At 40.8% G+C, this 27,432-nt stretch overlaps 3 protein-coding genes across 9 annotated transcripts in view; all 3 read right to left on the reverse strand.

Annotated features, from left to right (window-relative positions):
- Window positions 1-11,777, reverse strand: part of svilc (supervillin c) — a 25,285-nt gene extending 13,508 nt beyond the window's left edge. For 3 of the 5 annotated variants that reach the window (XM_027285549.1, XM_019258731.2, XM_019258730.2), the window contains exons 1-9: window positions 11,665-11,777; window positions 8,508-8,974; window positions 7,266-7,421; window positions 6,972-7,136; window positions 6,485-6,519; window positions 4,220-4,281; window positions 1,875-2,020; window positions 726-954; window positions 50-627 (exon numbers count right to left, since the gene is read on the reverse strand). In XM_027285549.1, coding sequence (XP_027141350.1) covers window positions 50-627; window positions 726-954; window positions 1,875-2,020; window positions 4,220-4,281; window positions 6,485-6,519; window positions 6,972-7,136; window positions 7,266-7,421; window positions 8,508-8,785 — 1,649 coding nt within the window. In that variant the 5' untranslated portion in view covers window positions 8,786-8,974; window positions 11,665-11,777. The remainder of the gene's footprint in view (window positions 1-49; window positions 628-725; window positions 955-1,874; window positions 2,021-4,219; window positions 4,282-6,484; window positions 6,520-6,971; window positions 7,137-7,265; window positions 7,422-8,507; window positions 8,975-11,664) is intronic. The other 2 variants (XM_019258732.2, XM_019258733.2) reach the window with 2 other exon arrangements.
- A 687-nt stretch (window positions 11,778-12,464) lies between these two features.
- On the reverse strand, window positions 12,465-20,172 carry cdk21 (cyclin-dependent kinase 21). Of its 3 annotated transcripts, none has more exons than XM_027284824.1 (8): window positions 19,962-20,172; window positions 19,562-19,798; window positions 17,807-17,939; window positions 15,889-16,056; window positions 15,586-15,695; window positions 15,432-15,482; window positions 15,139-15,271; window positions 12,465-13,149 (listed from the first exon to the last, which is right to left on the reverse strand). In XM_027284824.1, exons 2-8 carry the CDS (start codon window positions 19,789-19,791, stop codon window positions 13,072-13,074), a joined length of 903 nt encoding a protein of 300 aa, XP_027140625.1. In that variant the 5' UTR covers window positions 19,792-19,798; window positions 19,962-20,172; the 3' UTR covers window positions 12,465-13,071. The 3 variants fall into 3 exon arrangements, with proteins under 3 accessions (XP_027140625.1, XP_027140624.1, XP_010738615.2); XM_027284823.1 differs by having other exon boundaries at window positions 19,562-19,801; XM_010740313.3 differs by having other exon boundaries at window positions 12,466-13,149; window positions 19,562-19,804.
- Window positions 20,173-21,185: 1,013 nt separating this feature from the next.
- On the reverse strand, window positions 21,186-25,600 carry retsat.2 (retinol saturase, tandem duplicate 2). The gene is made up of 11 exons (XM_010740302.3): window positions 25,366-25,600; window positions 24,341-24,523; window positions 23,909-24,150; window positions 23,234-23,435; window positions 22,954-23,151; window positions 22,751-22,870; window positions 22,509-22,647; window positions 22,250-22,359; window positions 21,981-22,150; window positions 21,695-21,854; window positions 21,186-21,606 (listed from the first exon to the last, which is right to left on the reverse strand). The coding sequence occupies exons 1-11, from the start codon at window positions 25,523-25,525 to the stop codon at window positions 21,458-21,460; spliced, it is 1,833 nt and encodes a 610-aa protein (XP_010738604.3). The 5' UTR covers window positions 25,526-25,600; the 3' UTR covers window positions 21,186-21,457.
- Between the last annotated feature and the right edge of the window lie 1,832 nt (window positions 25,601-27,432).

The raw sequence follows: 27,432 nt of genomic DNA on the forward strand, positions 1-27,432 counted from the left end.
CCCTTTTTAAATTTTCTATTTTGATATATTCAGTCTTAAAAATACTTACTGAACTCTCCCAACAGTATCTGAGCTGTGCTCCACAGTGGAAACCAGCTCTTCCTGTGGTCTGGTCTCCTCCAGAGGAGTCTCCTGCTCTGACATGGCTCTTACTGGCATACAGGCAATGGTTTCCCTCCTGTTTCGAGCCCTCTGCCTCCAGGGAGCGGCAGGCAGCGAGCCTCCCTCCCCGCCTGCGGCCTGACGCCTCTCTCTCCGCGGTGGTGGTACAGGAATATTCGGCCGCTCTGTTCTCTCAATCCTCCCTTGTGTCTCTGCTTCTTCACAACCCCTGCCATTCTGTTCATGGCTGGACGGTGCATCCGTCTGACCGCTCTCCGTCCTGGTCCACTCTGAGCTCACAGTGCTGCTCTTCTTCAGGATTCCTCTCAAGCCGGGCTCAGAGTCGTGGCGCCGCAGGCCCTGCTCGGTAGGGACGCTAGGCTCCCCTGGCAAGGGACCGACATCAGGTCTTGGCTGGGAAAGACGTACCTCACTGGGTTTTAGGTTGACAGACGAGGCCTGCTGTCTGTCGGACAGATGAGCGGACAAAGAGAAGGCAGGAAGCTGTACTGGGCCTTTCTGGAGCTGAACAGAGGTAAGAGGCAAAGGTTAGACACAGCTTTTTAGTGTTGAAACATGTAATATAAGTATAGTTTATAGTCTTTATTGTGTTGTCTTCTTACCAGGCTGACCTCCTCCACAGTGATGGGCTGTGTGCGGTACCGAGCTCCCTTCTGCCTCCGTCGCTCTGGGGGCCCGTCAGCAGGGCCGGCCCCCTGACTACCCGGCAGGGACAGTTTGTTGAAGAGGGCCAGCTTTTCACTCATGCTCAGCTTGCAGCTCTCATCACCATCTTCCACTGGTTCAGCCTGTACAGACTGGGACTCTACTGGTGGTGCTGGTTTGGGAGCGCTGCAGAGAAACATGAGTACATGTGGTTGGTGATATTCTATATTTTTAATAAAATAAAGTCCAAAACCAATAATTAATTGATCTTATGCTGTCCATGTAGCCAAACTCTGATATTCCTCTGTACCACAGAGATCCATTACTGTCCAAAAACACACCAGTGAGCCACACTGTAGTTTCTGAATATAACTTAATATGAGTCAATTCCACATTCACTGCCCTGATATGGAAATACTCATTAAAGTGCCAAATGTGTATTAACCCACTGCTGAAAATAGTCCCCACACCAGTTTAGGTAACGTTTGCTAATAAGTGTCCAGCTACTTTAGGAAATTAATTAATTAATTAATTAAAAGCAATCATAATACATTATAAGATGCCTTTTTACCTTGCAAGGTAAAACTATGCAGTATTTTTTTTTTAAGTCAAATTTAGATACAAGTCAAAAATATATATATAATTTTGCTTCGCAGATAAAAAAAAATTCTGCTTCCTTATCCTGTTAATCGTCTTGTGACCCCTAAAATTGATTTTAAAACCCCTTAAAGTGAACCAAACAAGAACGCTGCTGTAAATAGTCACCAAATGTGTATTAACCCACAGCTGAAAATAGTCCCCAGTAAATTCTATTTTTACTTCAGACTGAATTGAAATGAAAAATGAAACTACACAGTATATTTGTGATCTGTTTTTAAAGATTGATGTCATTGTTAGTTTTGGCTTTGTCCTATGATTTCTATGGGAGCAATGCCAGTTTAAACACATGAAGGTCATCCCCCCAAAGATTAAAAAACAACACATCTGTCAGATGTCTAAATTTGCACCATCCTAATATTAGTTTGCACAAAGCCCATGAAATTGTGCATGAAATATGCTTCTATATATGTATGTAAACCTAGTATCTTTCCACTGGGCTTGCCCACCTGATTGCCACAATTTCCTCACAGGTGATTGGCTGAGTCAGAAAGCGATGGTCGTTGCCACGGCGTACCCTGCGCTCATGGCAGACACTGCCAGAGCGAGGCTTCAGTAAAGCCGAGGCCTCGGGGGCGGCAGACTTCTCGAGCTCCTACAGAGGAGGCAGGGAATACGTTAATATCAACACATCACCACAACAGGTGGACCCCAACGTTCAGGTCAAATAGCAGCCCTCAATTAACATCCTCCACCTGCTAAATAAGTAATAGGGGTGACCACAAAAATGGCAGTGAAAACTCCCTCTCCTGATGTCTCCTGTTCTATTTGTATGGACAGATGGAGGGAGGGGAAGCGGCTCGGATAGCTGGTGAATAAAGCAGCGAGCTGTAAGGTGGAGCGTCTTGGCTCCATGGATAGGATGCCAGCCCAACAGGTCACAGTGTAACCAGAGCTGTGCCGGCTTCAGTTACCTCCCCGCCTGCCTACATGGAGAAGCAGGCTAATTATAACGCCTCAGCCATGGTTGTTAATGGCAATACAGTATTTTGCACCATTTTCACCTGGTGCTTCATGACTTCATAGAAATGTGCAGGAGATTGAGAAGAAATGTCAGAAAATCAGCTTCAGTGTAGAGACAGGAAAAAACACGAGGGCAGTTTTAGATGTGTATTTAAACACTCTCTTTAAATTTAGTCTTTCTTTTAATAAATACACACTGCAGCATTAAACTAAACTGTGGATCCAGAGCACCTGTTTGACCAGTCATATCCCTCAACATGATCAGGTTGTGTTCTGCGTGCTCAGCACTGACTCATCACACGTCTCAGACTGTAAGGTGAGCAGCTGAGGTGACTGTCGATGATGGATTTCTCTTTAGCTGTTCAATACATTTCTATTAGCAGCCCCTAACACGAGCTTTTAATTGTCATGTTTAATGATTCGATACATTCAGTGGTGGAAGGTAACTAAACAAACTTTATACTTCCACTCCACATCACAGTTTTTTACTCCACTACGTTTGTTTGACAGCTTTAGTTACTGGTTACTTTAACGATCACAATTTATTTTTATTCTTCTACTTCTTAATATAAATAAACTATTTCTATGCAGAAAAAGTCAGGAAACAGATGATTTTCTGACTTTTTACAGCAGTATATACAGTACATACACTACAGTATATAAGAAAAAACCTTAAAGCAACTTTAAATTTTCTACCTTAAAATAACAGATTTTAAATCCTTTTGTTGCTACACTGATTTGTAATCAGGTGAATGGTATCTCCGTCACCATATGTCTGTTTCTGCACTAACTTTGTGCACTGGGTACGATCACTCACGAGAGGCACGCGGCATTTTACAGCACTAAGTCACACACATCAACCATTTCACTGATTTTGATGGAAGTGGATCATATTTTATGGAGAAAGTGGTTTCTGATGTCCTCCAGCTGCTGTGCATCAACTCATTCAGAGGGTTCAATCATAGTTTCCTGTAAACTGCTGCAGAACTGTAGCTGCTGTTAGATAATGTCAGCTCAGTTTGTTAGCCAGGGCTGCCCAGACTGTGAGCACAGAGTACTGGGGGAATGTGAGTGTTTGTGCCACAGGTGTTTTTGGACAACCTGGAATGAGTGTTGAGAACTGGAGCTGGGCAATGTAACCGAGCTCACCAGCTTCTTTGGACATAATGACAGGGGCGAAAAGGACGAGGAGGGCGTTGATGGAGGTAGCTAAGATGAAAAAAGTAGAGAGTGACTGAGAAAAAGGCCACTGGACAAGAGTAAATCTGGGACTGACTTTTAGTTGTTGGCGAGAGCTTGGTGAAATAAAAGGTTAAAAGACAGACGAGGAGCTGGGCTGACTGCTGTTGGACTAGTAAGTAATATTAGCCAGTTGTGTTGTTGACCTGGTTTTGATGTTTGCTTGATAGAAAAGTTGCCGACACTCTTTACAATCTTTACAAATACATGTACAGCTATCCATATTTACCACAGTGCTATTACACACACTGAAACTGGAAATGTAAATCATAAAAATACCAATTAATGTTGCTTTAATGCAGCAGATAGAGAAACACAATGAGTCCTTCTGCTGATACATACTTTTACTTAAGTACCACTGGATACATTTTATCTTGGCAGTGATTCTGGTTAGACGAGTTCGTGAAGGATGTGACATCCTGATAACAGTTTAATTGTCATGAGTAAACATGAATGTCTCCATCACATTAGATGGAGAAGCAGGGAATTGCCACGATCTCCACACAGAATTATTTTTAGCAGCAGAAAATGAGGAGGTCATGAATATAGCAATAAGGATCCTGTTTCAGCACAGAGACAAACATAGACTCACTTTAAACAAAGACATCTTGGCTGCCACACTCATCTTGGCTCTGTCGTCTGTTTTCACATCAGCTGTGGAGAAAAAAAAAAGACATCATCAGGTCATCAGGTCATTACATTCACATATAAACATGATAATTGAGACTGAGACTTAGTAACCAAGTACATTTACTCTGCACTTGAGTACACGTTTTGTTACTTTATACTTTTTACTGCACCACATTCATCTGCCACATAGTAACTGTATTACATTTTAATATTGTACATTATTAGGCACATGATGATCATATAAAATACAATAACATATTGTTAAATTCAGTGTTTGGGTCCCTGTCTATGAACTGTTAAAAGTTTCCCCTCTAAACTTCTCAGATGGTTTAATTTAAGTAACTGATTGAGTCCAATAGAGGGAAAATTATCTAATACTTAAGAAAAAAAGTAAAGATTAGACAAAAGTCCAAATAATTTGGTAGCAAAAGTTAAAATCTTCTTAAAATATGATCCCTCAGATTTATCTTGTGACCCTTTGAAGGGGGCTGAGCCCTAGGTTGGGAACTACTGGACTGAAACCTGTCTGTGTATAAAGAAATGAAAACTTCCTCAACAGTAAAAAAAACAAAAAACAATAATGCTTTCACTTTTGATACTTTAAGTACACTTTGATGATAGTGTACTTTTACATCAGTAGGATTTTGAAGACAGTAGTAGTATTTTTATACTGTGTCCTGAGTACTTCTTCCTCCACAGACAGGTGTGAAGAATATGTTTTGTTTTTGTCAATCAAACTTAATTTTCTCCTGATAGTCCATTATAATAAAATAACACACCATCTCTGAACAACACTAAGATGCAATGGCAGCAGGACTGCATTCAACCAGCTATCAGTTCGAGGATAAAAGTCATTTAGATAACAGCTCTCAGTTACAGTGTCAATATTACGTACATGCGGGGATTACCTAGAACATACTTAATAAGTACATACGTATTTAATTACATTGTAAGAGTAATAATAAGTACAAACAAAAGACTACATCCTTTAATGACAGATGCTGTTTATTTTATAGTCCAGTATTTAATAGTCATATTAACATGAGATATTAAAATATCAACTATTCTATAGTGATAGCTATAAAAACACACACTTCTTCCCATCATTTTCTTCTTTTCTTCTTTCTATTTTAAAAATAAATCATGAAATAATTTCATTTTGTTATCAACATTACATTGTTCCATCCTTGTTAATAATAATAATAATAATAATAATAATAATAATAATAATAATAATAAAGCTACCTCTAATACTTCTTCCCTCATACGAACATACAGGTACCAAAGCTATCACAGCGATACGATGCACAAACAATAATCAAAATCATTTATGATAACAATATCTAAAATTTAGAAAGGTTGCAAGTTCATTTTAGTGTGTGTTGTTTCTTTTTTTGGCAAATAGATTACACTTAAATATGAGTGTCTATACTGATAACTGTACGAAAGTGTACAACAGTTACACTGAGCATAAAGAAACAGAAATGATTTATTTATTATTTATTTTATGAGGTGATACTATCCTGTGTGTATTATTAAGATGATATCAATATTTCATTTTTTTAATTAAATAATATACAGCACCCAGTCAGTATTCGATTAATATCCTGTGTACACTAGATAATTAAACAGTACTTTAAATGTAAAATGAGCTTCAATAGGAAATTCATTCAGATTTCTGTGCCACATTTTAGAAAACACTTTGGAAATCTGATCTTAAGCCTTAAATTATTTTGTATTTGCAGAGTTCATAAGCAGAAGCAGAAAAAAAATGCTGAAGCACGTCCAGACGGCAATAAAAACTAGATTTACGGCGGCCTCTTGTTTCTGTAGTTGTGGTGAAAATTCTCGGTGAGTAAATCTTTGCAAAGACTCGCTTGTAATCTTTTTATGGTTGGGGTTCGGGGTGGGACTCTCCCAGTGGAGCTGCACTCACATGGTTTTTGTGAGGTGTAAATCTGTCATCGCTGAGGAGATGAACTATTGTGAGCCTAAAAATATAACCTGATTTATTTCACGAGTTATGAAATGAGTTTTTTTAAAGGAGGGGACTGTGTTGTTGGACGCACACTCCAAATATTTGTTTTGTGAGCGACGGAATGTTATTTATTTTTCTGATGTTTACGTTCCTTCTGTCGCCCTTTAACATCTCATGTGAGATATTCTATCCCCTTTCTCGCATTACATCACTGTGTAGTCAGTGTTAAGTTGTTTGTCACGGCTTTACCTTTACAGTTCTCCTCTTCTTCTGCGTCCAACAGCCTGGAAGAGTGAAAAGAGGTGAAACATGAGGTCACCAGATGAAATATGAACAGGCAGCTGATGTGGACTTATATCTCCGGGCTCCTGCAGCACTCTCTTTCAGATCCTGCTTCGAGCTTACAATGCACGTCTTTGTGCTTCAGTATGCAGCTCGAGCAATCAAGCTACTGTGTCATATTTGCATGCTCAGTAAAGAAGCACTGTGGAGGTCATGACGGAGGCCAAACACATGCAAACTACACCCCTCTGTGGGTATTTATGTAAAGGCTGTACCTGCCACACCTGCATTTTTATTAGTGATGAGAAAACGCTCTAACAAAGCACATTCAGAATGACTAAATGTAAGTAGGTCTTGTCAAATGTCTCACACTACTTCAAAACTACGTCAGAAAAACACTGCAAACAGCATCTTGTGCCTCCACTGCATCAAGACTACAGCACACAGCCCCTACCCGCTGCTCTCCTCCATCTCATTGGCTGTGATTGGCTGTGTCCTGAAGCGTTCGCTGGTCTTACGACCGCCACCTGACCCACCGGGGAGGTAACGCCGCGTGCGTCGCCGGCCCCCCTCTGAGCCCGGTTTCACAGCCAGATCCAGAGAGGACGTGGCAGGACAACTGGTATCCAAACAAACAAAGAGTAGGAGGAGGAAAGGGAAGAAGTTGATGAGGCGAAGACAAATATTGTCACAGAGGTACACAGGCTGATGGTGTCAGTCTGGATCACACACATGCAGGTGATCATACACTTTCTCGGGCTGAGCTCCGTTCCCCGTCTGCTGCAGAAGGGCACTTCTCAACTGGCCCACCGACACCCGAGTGTGGAGCTGCGGGGCATCGAGTCCAATAGGGACGTGGTACCCCTCCCCACTCAGCATGCTGGCAGAGTCCTGGGAACCCTGCCTGGAGGGGGGCGGGAGTGAGGGGAAGGGAGGTGAGGATGCAGGATTGGGGAACGTGGGGAGAGGAACGCTCTCAGAAACAAGAGTACAAATGCTGAACCTTTCGATCGAGAGCTGCCAAAACAATGCGCAGCTCGGATCGTGAAAAAAAGAAAGAAGAGGTGCCAACAACTTTTTTTTTTTTTTTTTTTCTGAGAAAAAAGATGCTGCCAGCTCTCTGTTTTAGCTCCAGGAGGAAGCTCTCTGACCACATGATGGGAAAAGTGTTACGCTGGGAGAGTACCAACCAAATGCATAAGAAGAATCAGACTGGCTTTAAAACTCCCTGCTGGGACCCACTGATTTAGACCTCTCAGTTTTAATTAGCAACAAAGGCCACAGAGCAACTGGTGAAGTTAAGAAAAGTCTGAAAGGTCACTGGAGAGAAGCAAAGAATAACCTGCTTGGATCAATGAATGGGGGTGATTTACACCGTTCTCTGCTTTCAAATGCAGAAATTATGTATATATTGTATATTAAATATCCCATATTTGATTATAAACTGATTTCCTTTCCAGCTTCTCACATATAAGTTCTAAAATTATGACCTAAATTGGAGTTAAATTGAAAGAAAGATGTTCAGTAGCAGTGACTACAACAAAAAGAGGTGGATCAGACATGCAACTCACTCGTACTCAAAACACAACTACACAAAATCCTTTTTCCTCTCTGGTTTCAATCCCCACAGTGAAGACATCAATAAGATGCTACACTATTTTAGGACACCTATAGTTTGTATTGATGTCAAGGTGAAAAAAGGTTGAAGCAGGTGACAGGTGTCACTGGGGTGAGGAAGCGGGCATGTTGCTTTTATTGGTGTTTGGACAAATTAAGCTCAAAACACCTGCTCTGCTCAACATCCAGGCTCCAGACAATGTGCAGTGTCTACACCACATAAAAAAAAACCCCTCTTCAGTTAGTGTTGAGGGCTCACTGTAAAAAAAAAAAAAAAGATTTTATGCTCCCATGCAGACACATTTTTGAGTTTCCAGCTCTGATTTTTGCATTACTTTACGCACAAGCCAACCTTACTCCATTCATGACTCACCTCCTCAAGTAGCTGAAATCCGCAGACTCTGCATCTAATCCATTTGTAACCCCTCGCGTCCTCCCGTTAACTCTTTCGTCAAGGCCATCTGAATTCAGTGTCCCTCCGTGGGCTTGGGTCGCCAGGTCGTGCATCTCTTTCCCGTCCCTCCTCACCCACTTGGTCGGCAGCTCTTCCATGTTGCCATAGCGCTCAGCCAGTTCCCGCCTCCTCTCAGCTTTATAGCGTGCGATCCGCTCGGATCTCGGCTCCAGGACTGGGTTCTCCATGGCGTCCATGTCCCCCTCAGTAAGAATTCAGTCGATTCTCCTTGAGTTGTTGCAAAGCATTTATGGACAGAAAGCAGAACACGGGAGCCAAATTTTCCTCCAGTAAAATTCAGATTCCATTGGACCTAAAGACTTTGTTTGCTGAGAGTCGTCCACTAGTCAGGGGTTGCAGGTTCCTTGATGGGTGAGACATTGCTCCTGAAAGAGGAATAACAAACAGAAACACATCACTCACGTGTCCTTTAGCCGTCTGTACTCGTCTTCCAAGAAAAGGTCCATTTTTCTAAAAGTGCATCATTCATTTAAGTCTCTTGTCTCCTCTTGCTTAAGTCCATGTAAGATGACCTGTACCAGCCTGCAGTGCCATACAGGAATCTCCCCTTGCACTGAAACTCAACACCCCAGCAGCTCAGCTCCACTCTGGGTCCAGGGCCTCTGTGGCACTGAGTCTGCAGGTTTGTTGCTCTTTTCCACAACCCTGGATGTAACCGAAGTGGAACAAGTCACTGTGTTCATATTCAAATATTATCTCATAAGCTAGTCAGCTACTTTGACTGTAATATGTCAACAGAAAGTATGTTATCTGTCAAAAACAGATTAACTGTGGTATCAAATATGTTCAAATACACATGATGATCGGAATTATGTCATGTTCCCAGGCAACGTTCACACATACAGTACAGTAGGAGCCAAAAAAAGTCTCTGTTGGCAACATGGTTGCCTGGAAGTGAATAAACAACACTGGCAAAGCCTGAGGCTGTCAACCACATATAAATAGTACTGATATGAGACGATTTGCATTCAAAGACAGCAGCTAACCATCAGCTAGGTTCGCAAATGAGCGGCTGTGTGCGCCCACATAAATGTGTGTTTGCATATGTGTCCGTGTGCTTTCCAAAACTGTGACTGTCAGCATTCCTGATGCAGGAAGCACAATGGAGCTGGAACAAAGAGATGTGAGCCATGGACTTAGTACAGCAGATGGATCTGCAACAGGCCTGAGTGCTTCTGGTGGCAGTAGAGTTCACAAAGTAAAAGACGCAAGCTTTAAGTTGATTTTAGCGTATCTGCTGCTTCTTTTAAACCACTGGAAAGAAATATGGAGTGAGCAGAACAAGAGAGATGCAGATTAAACACATTAGAGAGCCTGAATGTTAGATCTGCCTTTCATCTGTCAGAAACACCCAAAATATACAGATACAAAGTCATATTGACTGACCTGAAGGCCACATTTGCAGACCTTGTCAACAGGAGAGCTTTGATCCAGAATGACCACACCACACAGAACTGTAATGAGCTGTACTGTAACATTCAGTGATCCCTGAGATGATGGATGGGTGCTCTGTGTCACCACTTAAAAACATGCATGTACTTCATACAAAAAAACGAGTCAGCCAACCGGAACAGGAGAACTCACCTCCCTATCCTGGGCCAGCACGTCACAAGCACCCCCACTTCCAGTCTCACTGACGCCACGCTCCTTTATGTTTTTGCTGGCAGAACATGAGTAAGAGTTGAGGGTGGCCACACTTGTTTAAAGAGTAGCAGTCATGTGACAAGCGGGAGAATGCCATCGAGGCTCAACAGGGATCATGGCCTTCTAATCCGGCAACAGGGGTTGACACTAGCTCTGAAATAAAGCCGGTGGATGAGCACACAGAACCCATTTTACCGAGACAGGGAAACCCCAACATTGGTATAATATTCAGATGAAAAATATCCAGAGGGTTTAACAAAAGGTCACTAGTGCTGAGCTAAGTATATAAAAACAAGGAGATAAATTGCTCAAAAACTCCAAAAATATCACCTTCAACATCTCATTATATACCTGTGTTGGGTATATTTACAGACTAATTGTTAGTTTTCTATTGCAGACATGTTAGATATTACATAAGAAGAGCACCTTAGTGTCCAGAAGCAGCACAGTAAACCAGATTAAAAGGCTTGCCAAGAAAAAACCTCTAACCAATTACACCTATCCTGGCCAGGCTACCTGTGTAAAAGCCCCCCATGGAGTGCCATCCAAGGGCAAATCTTCACAGGCCTTCCATACTTTCACTGAATATGCCATTGCACATGTGGCATCATGAATATGGATGTTTCTACAACGCCATTCATTGTCCAGGATGTCTGAAACTGACATGAGCAGCTGCAGTCACTGTTGTTGCCTTTGCTTGATCTCTACATTAAAGGCATGTGGCTGCAGGGCAGAGAGTAAGAACAGCTTTCTCCTCATGCAACCACCATAATCCACTTGTTAGCTCCCAGCGGGATGTAGCAAATTAGCAGCTGCTCTGATGGCAGCTTTTACATCGCACATATCATTTAGATGAATTCGTCAGACAAGTATTCATCGAAGAACGTCAGACTGCTCGTTTTTCAAATGGCTTGGGCAAAGATGGAGATGGTGCGAACAAATTATATCACACCTTTCTTAATGCCCAGACGCATACACAGTAAGATACTCAAACGTTTTTTTAAAAGCCACAATGAAGTTGTGTGGAAAACAATAAGAGTAAGGCACTTTCACAAACACCAGATATTAAAATTAGAGAGTTCTTGCAGTTTTATTCGTGCGTAATTGGTGCGTAAAGTCTGCGTAAAACACGTTCCGACACCAAAAAAAAAACAACAAAAAAACATTAAACTGCACAGCCATCACTGCCTTTAAATCATTTTTAAACAATACTACATAAAAAAAAAACTTTAACACACAAGCCTCACAAAGTAACTTAACGCCATAACTCCAGCAGGTCAGGCAGCAGATGAGCGTACTAACGTGATAAAATATTTAGAACTTGATCCCAGCTGACGCCTCGTTAGTTATTTCAACTTTAAATTCGTTATTAGAGACGATAAAAGTAGAATGAAGTCACATGTGTACTTACATTGCGCGCAGTGTGGAGTGGGCATGAATGGTGCCGCAGCCCTTCCTCAGACCGGCGCTCCCCTCCCCACTGGCCCTTCACTTTACGGACAGTCGCTCCAAATGTAGTCAGAGTCGCAGCTGTGGAGCGCTCTCCGTATTAAGAGGGGAGAGTATAAATAGATGGACAAACCGTGGTACGCCCCTTCTACTGTCCAGGAAGCAGCCGAGGGACGTTGCTCTCGCTTTGTGTCTCTCTGGAGCGAACGTTTGAACCAGGTTCACTTCACATCAGCTGGGTTTTAGCTCATTTACTTAATTTATGTTTATGTTTTTTTCCAACACCTAAACCTATGACCAGACGTATGGCAATGTCTCAAAATTTAACTTTTAATTGCTTTATTTAATGTTGAGCTTTCATGCTGCTTGATTCTTAAAAAGTTGTTGAGACATAGAAAACCTGTTTATTGTTACAGCACTGGAGCACTGTTTCTTCATAAATAATGAAGCTGCCATGAATATCCTGCTGTGTGCATTGTGTGCTACCATAAAATAATTACATTGGCATTTAATTGATGTCTAAAAATCTCCAAATGAAAGCTAAAAAAAATAGATAAATGAATAAAAGAAGCATATTCAATATACTAATTATGTTGAGTTATTTTGTCTGTTAAGGATGAATAAGATTTAAAATAGAATAACAACTCATTTTAAAAACACTTTTCAATGTTGTTTGTTTCAGCACTGCTCCCTGCTGTTCAAACTGTGCAGTTACAAGGGGAAACCATGTGTTGACACCAGATGAAAATTAATCATTCATGGATGATTTCAAATGCAGAGACGGTTTGAGAGACAATTCTTTATAGAAATGAACAGTGTAACTCATGTAGAGAAATATCTCGTAATCGTAATCGGTCGATACAAACCTAAATACAGGTGTAATCTGTTCCTGTCATTACACCATAAATATCTAAAAAAAAAAAAAAAAAATTCCATCAGCGTACAAGTCTCGAACAAAAAAGCTTGGGTGAAACAACATATACTAACTCATCAACGTAAAGGTGCTCATAATAGTGTCAGTGTCAGTAGTTTGACAGCAAAACAGAATTCATATTTTTAATAGTAACACTCAACAACAACAACAAAGAAGTACTTAACTGTTAGGGTGCAATCCGTCAAAAATGTCTCAGGTCTTTACTATGCTGAAGATTTTGTATCAGACAGTCAGGACAAAATTTGTTTTTGATTTACAGATGTTCAAAAGCTGTAAAGTTGTCCCCAGAAGCCTGACCGGCCTCTCATGATGCAGGCGTTTATTACGGTGGATTTTATGGCACAAGGCTAGTTAGTACAGCTGACAGTAGAGTGGAGCAGGAAGCAGAAGGAGCTGAAGTTCTTCTTCTTCCACTCAGCATTCGACTGATACTCTTCAGTGCTTCATGAAGAAAGGATGAGCCAGGGCTCTGGCAGCTGAGATGCGACTGCTCGGCCTGAATGCCAAACATTGCTGTGGGTAAAGAGATGTCACACCTTACAAATGACTTGGAGAAAAGTAATCTCAGTGCTGCTTCGATGATGCTTTTGGTTTAAATCAATTATTGACTATCTAAACTCTCAAATACTTAGCAATAAACCTACAACCAGCAGCCAAATGCACATCAGAAACATCTATTTTTAACTATGAAATGCAGAGAAACTCTTTAGACTTGTGAAGTTGTAAATATATTTGCTAATTTTAGCCATGGCCATGGCTCAGGGGATGGAAAAGCTGGTGACCCGCACTAAAATATCTCAGCAGCTATTGGACAGATTAAAGTCTGAAGGCTTGTACAGACATTTCATGGGTCCCAGAGGATGATTCTTGCAGACTTTACCTCTAGCGTCACCATGAGGTGGACTGTTTTGGGTTTTAGTGAAACAGCCATTTGATTCACGAAATTTGATTCACGTCTCTCTCGGGTAGAAGTGTAATTGTTTACTTTTTGTTTGGTGCCTCCATCAGGTAAAATCTAATTTAATAATGTCCAAACATCTGTGAAACAAAGCTATACTTTGTGCACATAATGTGCATGGGAAACATTGTTTGTATTTAGTACTACCCATTGAGGGCACAGAGGCAACCATCAGTTTGTCTAAAAGATAATTAACCAGCAATGTCCCATAAGGTCGCCCAGAAACATCTGAATCTACGAAGACTCCTCAAAGCATCCGTTTGTAAAATGTTCTGCCTGGATGGAAACGACCTTGCGGGTTTTTTAAACTTTGCTTGTTAATCATGTTTTAGAGAAACAGAGTTACCCCTGTGACATGAATGTATATTAATTAGTGCTGTCAAAATTAACGCGTTAATTTTGTCGATTAATTTAAAAAAATGAACGCGTTAAAAAAAATTAACGCAATTAACGCGGTTTTGTTTACTTCCGGTGGCGGCCGCCATTTTGGATGTGGCAAAGTAGAGCTTTGTTTCCCAGATATATTAGTGTGTGTGTGAATGGGTGTATAAGAGGCATTAACGGCCTCACGGAGACTGCGCCCTGTGTGGTCGCCCACATTGCCCACAGCTAAAACCGGCCCTGCTTGTTTTAGTTTACGGGCAGATCTGCCACATCCAATATGGCGGACGAGTTAACCTATCGCAGCAACAGACCAACCTGCTCAATGCGGCGTCTATGTATTTATGTCTATGATCTATCCTAACTAAAGGAGAGTCTATGGCGGAAAGATGGATAAGGACGGACTTTTAGGGGGAACATTTCATTTTAAAAAGTTGCCCGACGGCTCGTTGGACAAAAACAAGGCAATTTGCACAGTTTGCAAATCCGAATTTAAATTCCACAGAAGTAACACGACTTTAACATATCACCTCAAAGCAAAACACCCAGTCTACACTACAGGAGTGTGGCACTCCTCAGTATATTTCCTCATTCTGGCTTTTTTCTGTTTGCACTGTGCATATGTGCACCTTAAGCCAATAAAATGAATGAATTTAAATATACTTTCTCTGTGTTTATTCTACATTAATTTGATCATTTTACATAAATAAATATTCATTATAAGCTTCAGTCTCAGAAAAATGCATTTAATTTATTGATACATTTATTGATAGATTAATCGCGATTAATCGCGATTAATTACAGAATTTTTTGCGATTAATTAGTTAATTTTTTTTAATCGATTGACAGCCCTAATATTAATCTATCAGAGGCACATACTGGGGCTACACTGTAGAGCCTAACAGAGCTGCTAGCATTGCTGTAGACTTATCTGACAAAATAATGTTGATCAATTGTAAAATTTCTGTAACATTCATCAGTTAAACCTCTAATCATATCAGCATGATTTTTTTGGTCTATGTCGTCTGTATAAAATTATTATTTCTGTTCCAAACTTCTTTAAAACTTGAACAAAGTCAGCCTCTCTCTTAGCGCTTAACTCTGGGTTTGACATGTAAGCGTTGGCGAGTTGTCATGACAAACAGACACACAGATCTGCTCACGGATAGGAGGTTGTGCTCATTCGGGCCCAGGTTGTGCAGCAGCTTGGTGCACGAGCCTTCTGTTCCCCAGCTGATGGAGTACAAGATCGGGCTGTCTTTGGGCCAGTCTTCCTCGCTGGGCAAACCAATCACCCTGACAGACAAACAGCAAAACAAAGAACTGAGCATCTTTGCCAAAGTTTTTAAGGTTTCCTTATTTATTCATTTTATTATACACAGGGAATGTGAATTCCTTGCAAATTAAAGTAAACTGTACTTGGTAGTGCAAGGATTTAGAGGAAGAAATAACTCACTCAAAGATTTTTTGCAGCTGCTGTGCTTCTGTGTATCCCTGAAACAGTGGTCTGTGGGAGAATAAATGTCTTTAAGCGACTTTATCTTTATTTTGACAACAGCACAGTAGAGTGTTTCCACATATCTCCTGCACACAGACTCAGCTCAGCTTACCTCAAGAGAAGGAGCTCAGCGAAGATGCAGCCGGCGCTCCACATGTCCACTGAGGACATGTAGACGGAGTTCAGGAGCACCTCGGGAGCTCTGTACCACAGCGTCACCACCTGAACAGAGAGAAGGGGATGAAGAGAGAAAAGAACATTTTCCACCTCAGGCCAGAGAACGAACAGAATCAAGTGCTAAATAAATGCGAGAAAAACAAACTCCATAATGTCTTAGAAGTGAATTACTGCAGCGTTTAACAGTCTTCACTCGGCGGATAAAACATGAAAGGGGGTCACGTATTGCGTCGCTTACACCTGGAGTGAGAGCGATATTGAAGGTGTAGATGCGTGCCAGTCCAAAGTCTGCAATCTTGACTTCTCCGCGGCTGCTGACCAGGATGTTTTCTGGTTTTAGGTCACGGTGCAGCACCAGGTTTGTGTGCAGGAAGTCTAATCCTTGCAGCAGCTGCTCCATCACATCCTGTACAGACAGAAAAGCAGCACTCAGTATTCTGTCCAAATCCAAGGACGTGTCTCCTCGGAAGTTTGCTAGACTGGCTGTAGTACTTTATTTACTTTATTCAGGCAAAATTTGTAGGACAGCTCTCGAAACTATTTACTCAATGTCATTTGTTTACATTTAGATTCTGTAATAATACAGGCAAACACTGTTGTTGTTGTTGTTATCAAACATTTACTACATACATGGTTTTTACTAGGCCTGTCAAGCAATTTAAAAAAATAATCAAATTAATTATAGGCTCTGTGTTTAATTAATCTAAATTAATCACACGTTTTTCTTTTCATCCAAACATATTCAAACATGTTTCAAATCAAACTGGATTTAGTAGCTGAATAAATCAATGAAAAATAGACATTATAAACATGAAAGTTCAATATGTTTGATATGAAAAACTAGAAAAAAAGTTTTCCCTGTTTATATTCAATATGAGCATCTCAGGACAAACCTTGAACCTCAACCTGACAGCACAGTAACAGTCTCTCTTAGACGTTGGTGATACCTCAATAAAACTATACAGATAAAGTGATTTTCAGTTCTTTTCACAAATATTCTTTTGGGTTTAAGTCTGATGATCGACTGGACCGGTCCAACACCTTAATTTTTCTCTTCTGGAACCAGTTGTAGTTAGTAGATGCTGTGTAGCAAATTTCGAACGGCCTTCAACACGCCTTTTCTTCAGTAATGGAGTCCTTCGGAGTGATCATGCATGGGAAGCATGGTGGTGGAGTGCACTGACCATTGTTTTATTTGTAACAACCATTCATGTGGTGCTTTCTGACTGCCTGAACAGACATCTTACAAGTGGTCATGGGATAGTGATATTCCTTCAACTTCAACCCAATGGTGCTGAGAGAAGCATTTAGGAGTTGGGAAATCCATCAGTGTCCACAGTCTGGTCTACATTCAATGAGGAAATCTACATTTCAAACATGTTTATTGAAAAATGTTGGCAGGCTAAATACTTATTTCCCCCAGTGTGAGAACATTTTAATGTAGTAGTTTCAGTATCAGTAGTATTTACATCATTTCTTATGTTTTATTATTATTTCTTTAATGTATAAATAAGTGTATATAAATAGAAGTATAGTATAAATAAATTGTAGCACAGAATAGAAAGACTAAAGTTTACATTCCACCACTTCAAGGACTTTACATTATGCTGGTCAAACTGGAAATTCTAGCTGTATAAGTTCATAACGAACACTCAACCACTCCCTCCCACAGTGCAGGCACTGGACGCGCCTTCAACAGTGTATAAAGGACTTCATTAGAATTTTAGATTTCAGCAACATTAGCTGCAACGATTAGCTGATTAATCAATTAGTTGAAAGACAATCGAGGACAGCAACTTGAGCTTTGGGAAACCGTGATCAATTTTTCATTTTCTGACATTTTATGGAGCAAACAATTCATTGTTTAACCAATAAAACGGTCAAGAGATTAATCACTAATGAATAAAATGATCATTTGCAGCCATACTGCAGGATGCAGGTTTCTTCTGATAAGAGTTAGTGATTTGTACAGTCCCTTATATCATACGTCTGGCCAGAGAAGTCACGTGAGTATGTCAGTGTCCGCTGGTAAAATCTGAATCAGATGCTGCAAAGAAAAATCAAATTAATCTGTCAAGGGTGAGCATTCATCGTCGCCTTTTCAAGACTTAAACACATGCAGCTACGCTACAATGAGTCAGGTGATGAGTTCACACCTTAACACTGTCACGGCTCAGTCCAGAAGAAGGGACTTTGGACAGGTAGGTGGACAAGTCCTGGTCAATGTATTCCAACACCAGAGTGAGGTCCAAGCTGCTGCCCACTGCTACAGCAGACGCATCCAACAGCCTGGACATTCAAATGAACAGATCAGAAAACACAAGGGACAACTGTGAGCGATCTACATACAACAGTTACAACAAAAACTTTTAAACTTCAACGTGGGAGGATTTGTCTAGTGGTGAGGGAAGTATTCAGACCATTAACTTCACTTAAGTTCTGTAAAGTGTGCATAGTTTCAGTTATTTTTTCCAAATGGGGGTGCTACCAAATATTAAGTTGAGGTTGTCTGGGGTTTTGTGTAAAATATCGTAGATGTGGCCTTTTTTCTTGACTTGTTTCGTGTTGTTCCAATGCAAACAGAAGAAATGAACGTGAAAATATCAAAGGAAACTGCAATATTTTTGTGAGTGGAGAACAGAAATGCTGGGGTGCCAATATTTCCGGTCATGACTGTAAGTATAAATAGGAAAATGTACTTGAAGTATTAAAAGAACTCATTAGTCATGACAGATGATTATGACGTGAACACGGGATCTTACTGTTGTAGTTTGAGGGTTTGGGTTATTTTTGTTACGTATTTATCTGCTGATTATTTTCTCCATAAATCGATCGATTGTTATAATCTTGGTAATAGTGAGAAATAGCATCACAAATCTTGACATTTGTGAAGCTGGAACCATTAAATGTTTTTTTTGCGATTCTGTGAATCGAATTATCCCAGATAGCAAATATTTTGGCTGTATTATGGCATACATTTGTCATTTTTGGCTTTCATTTGGCATTAAGAAAGCCTTTTGGCTTAACTGTGGTATGATTAGGGTTATCCATAATAGATAAGGAGGCGCCCGCAATATATGGCTGAGTTAAGGCATGTTTAGGGCATGCCAGAAGATTGGGCGCGAGCCGGAACAGCTAATTTGGGGCTCTTCTGGGACATTTATGGCTATATTTTCAAAGTCCACAATTTGTTTTGGGTGAATTTTGGCTCCCTTTTGGTATGATTTTGGCTTTCCTAATTTGGGCCATTTATGGCCCAGACATCCACCTATAACCTTGCCAAGATGCAAGCCAGATTTGGGCCAAAGCGAAGCCAAAAGATTTTTGCTATCTGGGATTGTTTTTACATTTTTTGTGTGTTTCTTTGTGCACAAATCTCAACAATAAAAATCTTAAGTAAAGTAACTGGTATCTAAAGCGGAACCCTGCTTGTGTAAAAGTACTTAGTTCAGTGGTTCTTAACCTGGGTTCAATCGAACTCTAGGGGTTCGGGGGTCGGTCTCAGGGGTTCGGTGGAGCCTCCGCCCTGGAATTTTTTATACCATTTGTTACAACATATCTTTGTGAGCAATCGTTTTCGAGGATGCTGGACATAAAAACTAAGAAAAGGAACAGACTTTGCTGTGAAAATGACATGAGACTGGCACTTGCCAAGGTGAAGCCACGCATATCTGAACTGGTCTCTCAAAGGCAACAGCAGAAGTCACACTGAGGTAAGTTGTTGTGAGTTCATGCACTGTGTTGGTTTTGTTATTTGAACAAGGTGATGTTAATGCACGGTTCATTTTGTGCACCAGTAAAAAAATCATATTTTATTTTTTTACTAAAGAAGGGTTCGGTGAATGAGCATATGAAACTGCTGGGGTTCGGTACCTCCAACAAGGTTAAGAACCACTGACTTAGTTACTTACTTGACTATGTTGGGATGGTTGAAGTGCTTCATCTTACGCAGCAGCGCCACCTCGCGGATCATGTCGGCGGGGATGCCGGCCTCCGACGCGTCTCCGCGGATATTGAACTTCTTGACCGCCAGGAGTCGCTGCTTCCCTGCGGCCTCTCGGGCTTTATACACTTTACCGTACGAGCCCACTCCGACCTCTGCCAGCAGCTCGTAGCACAAAGGTTTGACGCAGACGTCCATGCTGCCGCTGCTCCTTAATTCAGGATAAAAACTTAACCTGAGCTTTACACATAAACAGCAGTCCATAGAAAAATGTCTCCTCCATCACTTCAAAAGTCGAGAAAAGATGAAGCTAGCTAACATTAAAAAAAAAGTGAGGTTTGCAGGTTAAGCTAGCAGGTATTACTCACCTGTCACAGTGACGCAGAGTGAACGAGCTGACTTTTTCAGTTTTGTCCCTGAATAAAAATATTAATAATATTTTTTCCACTTCACGTCAGACTGCACAGCGCACTTCGCCCTCCATGCCGCCGCCTGCAGCAAAATGTCGCTGCAGGCAAGCATCAGAAAAAGTTATGAGAAATCACACCCCTTTTTATTCAGCCACTAATCAGAGAGCTCACACTGCGACCACCGCATGCTGCGTTCAGGTGCCGAGTTCATGAGTTCATGATGTGCATGTAAACAACGTGGATAAACAGATCAGACATGAAAAGCGTCTGGAGACGTTTCAACAAAGTGATAACCGAGCTTGTAAATAACAAATGTCTGTTTACAAATTTTAGACTTTATATCTTAGTTATTAACTAGCAAAGTCAATCTGTTTAATTATATTTAAATAGGATATTTTAGGAATACACATCTGAAGCTGAAGATCTATTATTTTTCCCGTTCCCTGTGTTGTAGTGCTCAAGATCAGTCTTGGTCTTGGAGACATTTTCATGGTCTGCTTCTACGTCTCGACTCAGTCTCATACAAAGATGACTCAGGATTTTATTTCCAGAGCTTGTCAAGACCAAAAGTGTGGGGATATGACTAAATCATTATTGTGATTAAATGTAAAACTTGATGCTTCAAATGCAACACTCTAAGAAAATGAATGTGTGTCTTCTCGTGTCTGTCTGGAAGGAGATGTCAGACGAATCTTCTGTAATTAAATTTGCTTTCCTAAACCACAGCCGCAAAACAGAAAACACACAGCTGTATGTAAATTCTGCAATACAACACTTGCTGAGACGGCCTCACCCAAAAAAATATGACAAATACATAGGCTACCTAAAAAGGCTTCATACTGCACGGCCCTTAACAACCAGGTATGATCACTCTCAGGGTGGACTGGGCCTCCTTTTTAGCATACAGATATTCTGAGTTGACTTATGGTCATGCGTGCTTACAGGTCGCTACAGTCCGTCACTGTGATTGGTGGATTGCTGCTGAACCATCATCTTCTCTCGAAGCAACTTCCCTCTGATAACATACTAAAAACGTTCCTATTGCTGCAGATGAATCCGTCACCTAATATTGTCACTGTGCTCAAGTTGCAGAGGTGTGACATTCAGGTTGCGAAAGCAGGTGACAAAGTATCAAAGTTAAATGAATACTGTGAAAAATCCATACACCAAACTGCACCCAGCTCATTGTTTGTACCCTTTAATATTAAAAAGGGAGCATTGTTTGTTACAAACTGCCAAACGCCGCAGGCACAGAGTTCAGAATGAACATATTTTAGAATAAAACAACACAACAAGATGAACTTCAACGTGGCGAATAGTTTATAAAAGCACTGAGGTCATGTTTGCTTTGATTAACGCAGGCTGACTGTTGAAAGATCAACAGCCTTGTTACTTCTTCTTGTAGTATTGATTAATTACAGTGAACAGTCACTCAGCTGAATGTTGCCATGCAGTTACTCTCCTTTAAGTTTGGCATTCACAAATTTTGTTTTCTTGGCCAAGGCGATGGAGTCCAGGTGGAGGTTGCGGTTGAGAATGACCGAACCACAGGTGAGAGCTCCAGCGAGAGCGCCGGCGAACCCGCACAAAAACACATCCTGACCTGCAGCGCAAACACACAAATATTTAGATGAAGTCCTGTCAGGAATGATACACACAGTGTCTGATGACGATGCCATGCTTGCACAGACCTGTCAGGTAGAGGTTCTTCAGTGGAGTCTGAGGTCTCACTGTAGCGCTGAGTTCAGGGCTGAATCTGGAGACGCCATGATCCGCTCCATAGATTTCACCTTTGGGGGCTCCGATATAGTGTGTGTTTGTGATGGGGGTCCCGGCATCAATGTACTCAATCTACACAAACACAAAAAACAGGAATGAGCACATGTTTTGGTGAAAAAAGAAGGTTTAAAGACCTACGCTGTTTGTGATAAATCTTAGTGCTCCGAGTCTGCAGAAGGCAGCAGATGGAAACGTTACCTTGTCTCTGGTTATCTTCGGGAAGATGCTCAGGAGAACCTCCAGAATAGAGTCAATGAAGGCCTGTTTCAGCTCTTTGTATTCATGAGCTCTGTTAGTCGCTTTGTCGTCCTTCCACTCCTCAAACCACTCGTATTTGGCAAAACTGACCAGACTCAGGGTGGACTTCCCTGGTGTGAGGAAGAAACGTGACAATGATAATTGCTATGAGTCGTGCATGAGCCTAGCTTCACTGTGCATGCTGCATGCCGTGTTGCATGTCTCCGTACCTGGTGATCTTTCCTCCCAGGTTGGGTCTTTAGCTGATGGAGAGGCGACAAACAGGAGAGGTACGTTTGTAGCAGATTCTTCCCGCTTCCCATTCAAGTATTTCTCCACACTATTAAAATAATAGACCAGAAAAGACTTTGGTTAGTGCGCATAATATGAACGCAACTATTTCACGCAACATTTATTGTGTAATTTGCGTGGTGAGTTGATGTGACCAGGTTTAGAACTTAAACAGGCAACTGAAGACGAAAGACGTACAGTTCATCGAAATTGTTCTCAGCGAAGATCCAGTAGTTGTCGGCCTTCAGGCCCAACTCCTCCTTCGTTCCAGTCAGACCCAGAAAAACACTCAGGCCACCTTCACCGTTCTTCATCATACTCAGCTGCTTCTGGATAGCTGCATGACAGGAGCAGATCAGAGATAATTGTGAGTTTAACACACTTGACAAGGAAAAATATAAAAGAATATCAAGTCCAGGCTTCTCAAGGGTTTCTCTAACCTGGCATGGACTGGAGCTCTTTGGGGAGCAGCTTCTGGTAGGTGTTAAAGATGCCAGCATTAGAGATGACCATAGGGGCATGGACATGTATTTCCTCTTGTCCTTTGATGACGCTCACACCTGAAACCATGAAGACAAACAAACGTATGAGTAACTTATGAGATGCATGATGGGTAAAGAAAAACTGCGGAAATCACACCCACCACAAGCCTCCTTGGCATCATTGAACAAGATGCGGTTGACTGGGGCTCGGACCAGAACGGCACCACCCGCCTTCTCAATGATGGGGATCATGTGGTAGGCAATTTCAGTGGCTCCTCCTTTGGGGTACCAGGCACCGTTCAGGTAGTGAGTGACCAGCAGGCTGTGCATGGAAAAACTGGAATCTTTTGGCATGTTACCTGCAAATCAGAGACGGAGACAAAAACCGTGAGCAGAACTGAAGAACTTGATTACACCAACAGAGCTGCGGCTTGGTCCTACCATAGGTGCCAAAGATGTAGGTGAAGACGGCCCTGAGATCCTTGTTCTCCGTCAGCTCGTTGACCACGTCTGTCAGGCTGCGGGGAGCCATTTCGAAGAAGAAGGACAAACGCCTGGCGAGGCCGGTGTAGACAATGAACTTGGCCAAGGGGGCAGGGCAGAGCTTCAGCATAGCGAGGAGCCAAATGCCCCGTCCAGCTTTCTGGAGACAGATCACACACAGATGAAGACTGTAAACTAACAGATGAAAGCTCAAACAGACTGACAAAGTCACCGGACATTGGGCGAAGTGAGGAAGCTCACTTTTACGGGAAATGGACAAGCAGAGTATTTATAGACTGGAAGTATGCACAAAATGCATCCATCAACTGATTGTTGCAAACAGCTTTAAAAAAACAAAAAAGATGAACAGATTCACTAAATTGACTCCATAAAGATAAAGAAAGTTAAAGTGACACAGATTGTGTCCAGCTGAAAACGCTGTTGCAACTCAGTCTGGATACAATTATGTAATAACAGCTAATGCAGCCAAATGATCCGACCTTTGATTCACAAACCCTTGATATCAGTGATAACACCGCATGCAGTCTGGATAACGAAACCATCTTGGTGTTAAAGTTTATTAAACACACAGTTCACTGGGAGAAAAGGCACCTGATCACAAAAACATCTCACCTTGACCAGCCTCATGTACTCGTCGATGGCCTTCTCCTCACCAGGGAAGCATTTTTTCAGCTCCTCTGGGAAGCGGGTCCTGCCGCTGTAGATGGGATACTGGCGGCGGTTTTCTGGAGGTCCCAGCACAACTTGGTCGAAAGGATTTTCCAGAGGCTCCCACTGCAGCTGTCCGTTAGTCATTTGGTCCAGCATGCAGCGGAAAGGCTTGTGGTCCAGCAAGTCTCCGATGTAGTGGATTCCTAAGGGGCACAGCAGGGTTGGAAGTCAGTTTATTGTTTCTTGAAATATTCCCATCATCTGAAGTGAGGCACATCTGTGCAACTTTTACGTGGTTTTAATTAATTTTCATTAAAACCTTCACAATCTTCTTAATTTGAGGTCTGACACATAAAAAAATTTAAAAAACTAAAAAACAAGAGCCCATCTCACCAACATCAAACTCAAAGCCCTTCTCAGTGAATGTGTGGCAGCATCCTCCAGCCCGATCATGCTGTTCCAGAACCAAAACTTTCTTTCCAACCTTGGCCAGCAGCACCGCAAGCCCGAGACCACCGGCCCCACTGCCGATGATGATGGCATCCAGGTTGTCGGGTACTTTGCTGGCCAGAAAACCTGAAGAAAGGGTAAAACAACACTCAAACAACAGCATGGCTGCAGCACAAGGGTGGACTATTTGGTGGGTTAAACTTAAACATCCTGATTCAGGACCACTGTAACTTTGCACTGTTATCTAGTTGAAATAAATAAAAGCCAGTAATGATTATATATCACCATAAATTAATCTTTTCATTGTTTGTTTTTCATTTTATCAATCTGTTAAATCAATAAAATACCAAAATATATTTAATTTACAACAATATAAAAACAGCAAAGCAAGAAATCGGCCTTTGAGAATCTGGAACCAGATAAGGTTTTTAATATTTTGTTTTTTTTAAGAAAAAAATAAATAAATAAAAAAAATTATATATATATATATATATATATATATATATTCTATATATATTATATAATAGACTTGGCTTACTTTCAATGCATTAAATGCTATGACTTTAGTTGATATGGACCATATTTCATATTTTAGGTACAACCAAGGAAGAAGTAATATAAGGCAAAATATATTATTATTTTATATAAATATATATATTTAATAAACTTTAAAAATTAACTTTCAGTGCATTAAATGCTGAATGACTTTAGTTTGATAGGAATATTTCAGTGCATAGTTAAATTCATAGCCATGTCCATACGTTGTAGTATGTTGCAGCACAATAAGTTAACTCCCCCGCAGACACATTTTTCAGTTCTTCTCCATATCTGAATATTTTAACCTCAGTTTTGCACTTCAGGGTGCGCTGACTAAACACATTATTAATTGCATGAATTTCAGTTCAGTGTTCGCAGCCGACAAACTAACCTAAACAACATATTTTCTGACCTTTGCTCTTCTGACTCACCTTGTTTAAGAACTTTATTTTTCTCCTTCCGGTTGTGAACCATTTTCTTCAACGGTTCACGGCTGTCCGTCTCAAAGGGATTGGGCCCGGAGCTGCCGAAGACATATTTAAATATAAATATGACCAAAACAACTAATATTATCGCCACACTGATGAACATTGCTGCAGCTTTGTGTTGACAGCTCCGTGCACAGTGTGCGGCCACTTCCGTGTCAGCCTGGGCCGCGAGTAGTACCGCCCATATAACTGACAGGTGATGAGACTGGCCAATTGCAGGCTTCCTTTAAATGCGCGTCAGGCAGTTTGGACCAATCAGCGTGAGCGTTCAATATGAGGGCGACGCCTCAAAAGTATGTTTCATAAGAACACACATAAGGTCTGACCTCAGTCTTCTTTATGAGGAATAATAAATTAACACAAACAACAACAACAACAACAAATATCATTAGTTGGACGGTCAAAAGTTTGGACACAACTTTTCGTTCAATGTTTTTCCTTTTTTTAAACTTTCCTCATTGAAAATTGACACTGAAGACGTCAAAACTATCAAATAACACATTATGTGGTAAACAAAACAAATGTAAACAAATATATATAAATATAAATAAATATATTTTAGATTCTTCAAACTTTTGCTTCGATGACAGCTTTGCACACTTTTTTGGCATTCTCTAAATCAAGTTGTGTTTGGTCAAGAGTTAGTTTTGCCTTCTCAATGTGTTCCAGACCATCAGTTTTGTTGTTCAGAACTAGTGTTTACAGTACAGTAAATACACGACATCATTACTTTAAGATGTGGAGGTCAGTCAATGCAGAAAATGTTGAGACCTCTTCAAGAGCTGCTGCAAAAACCTTCAATGGTACAATGAAACTGGCTTGCATGAGGACTGCTGCGGAAAAGGAAGACCAGAGTTAACTCTGCTGCAGATGATGAGTTCATTACAGTTACCAGACTCAGAAACCACGAACTAACACACATTATATTAGACCCCACAATTCATAGTTGAAAAGCTGGTATCTGCATGTGTGGTTCCCACCCTGAAGCAGGGAAGAAGAGGTGTGACTGTGTGTGGGTGCATTGCTGGTGATTCTTTCAAATATCAAAGCATACTTAACCAATGGCCACCACCTTAACCATGGCTACCACAATATTCTGCAGCGACATGCCATACCATGTAGTTTAAGCTTAGTGGGACCATAATTTGTTTTTTAACTGGACAATGACTCCAAATGGAGTGCTGCTTCAGATCACCTGACCTAAACACAACTGAGATGGTTTAAGATGAGTTGGACCACAGAGTGAAGGCAAAACAGCCAACAAGTGCGAGACAAGAGAGAATACCAAGAGTGTGTAAAGCTGTCATCAAATGGTGGCAACAAAGAATCTAAAATATAAGACATATTCTGTTTTTTAGCATACAGAATTTACATAATTTTACGTGTGTTATTTCATAGATTAGATGTATTCAGTGTTAATCTACAATGTAGATTTCATAGATTAGATGTATTCAGTGTTAATCTACAATGTAGAAAAATAAAAAAAATAAAGAAAAACATTGAATGAGAAGGTGAGTCCAAACTTGTACTAGTACTGTAAGTCATATATCGTTACTACGATCATTATCCACAATATTTCAGGATACTCTAAAAACTTTTAAAAACAAAATCAAAACCTGTTTTTTTTTTGTTGAGTTTTATTTCATTACTTTAAATGTTCTAGACTTTAAAATGGCTTATTTGATTTAATTAAAGACCTGAAATAGCTTAATTCTGGCAGTAATCATCACTGCATAGATTAAGTATGATTGTTAGTAATAGTAGCATACTGTATATACACAAGAAACCAGCATGACCTTTGTTGTGCATTTGTCTCTTAACACCAAACATCTGAAAAACAGTCCCGACATGTTTCCAAACATTTTGTCAGTTAATAATTTCTAGTAACATTAACAAAACCGATAATTTAAACCCCAAATCCCCAGAAATAAATACATCCTTAAAAATACTTGTCAGTTGAGGGAAAAGCAAAATCTATTTTAACCTTGGTCACAGAGGTTTGACGAAAAA

Source organism: Larimichthys crocea, chromosome XII (assembly GCF_000972845.2).
Source record: "Larimichthys crocea isolate SSNF chromosome XII, L_crocea_2.0, whole genome shotgun sequence".
NCBI classification, from domain to species: Eukaryota; Metazoa; Chordata; class Actinopteri; family Sciaenidae; genus Larimichthys; species Larimichthys crocea.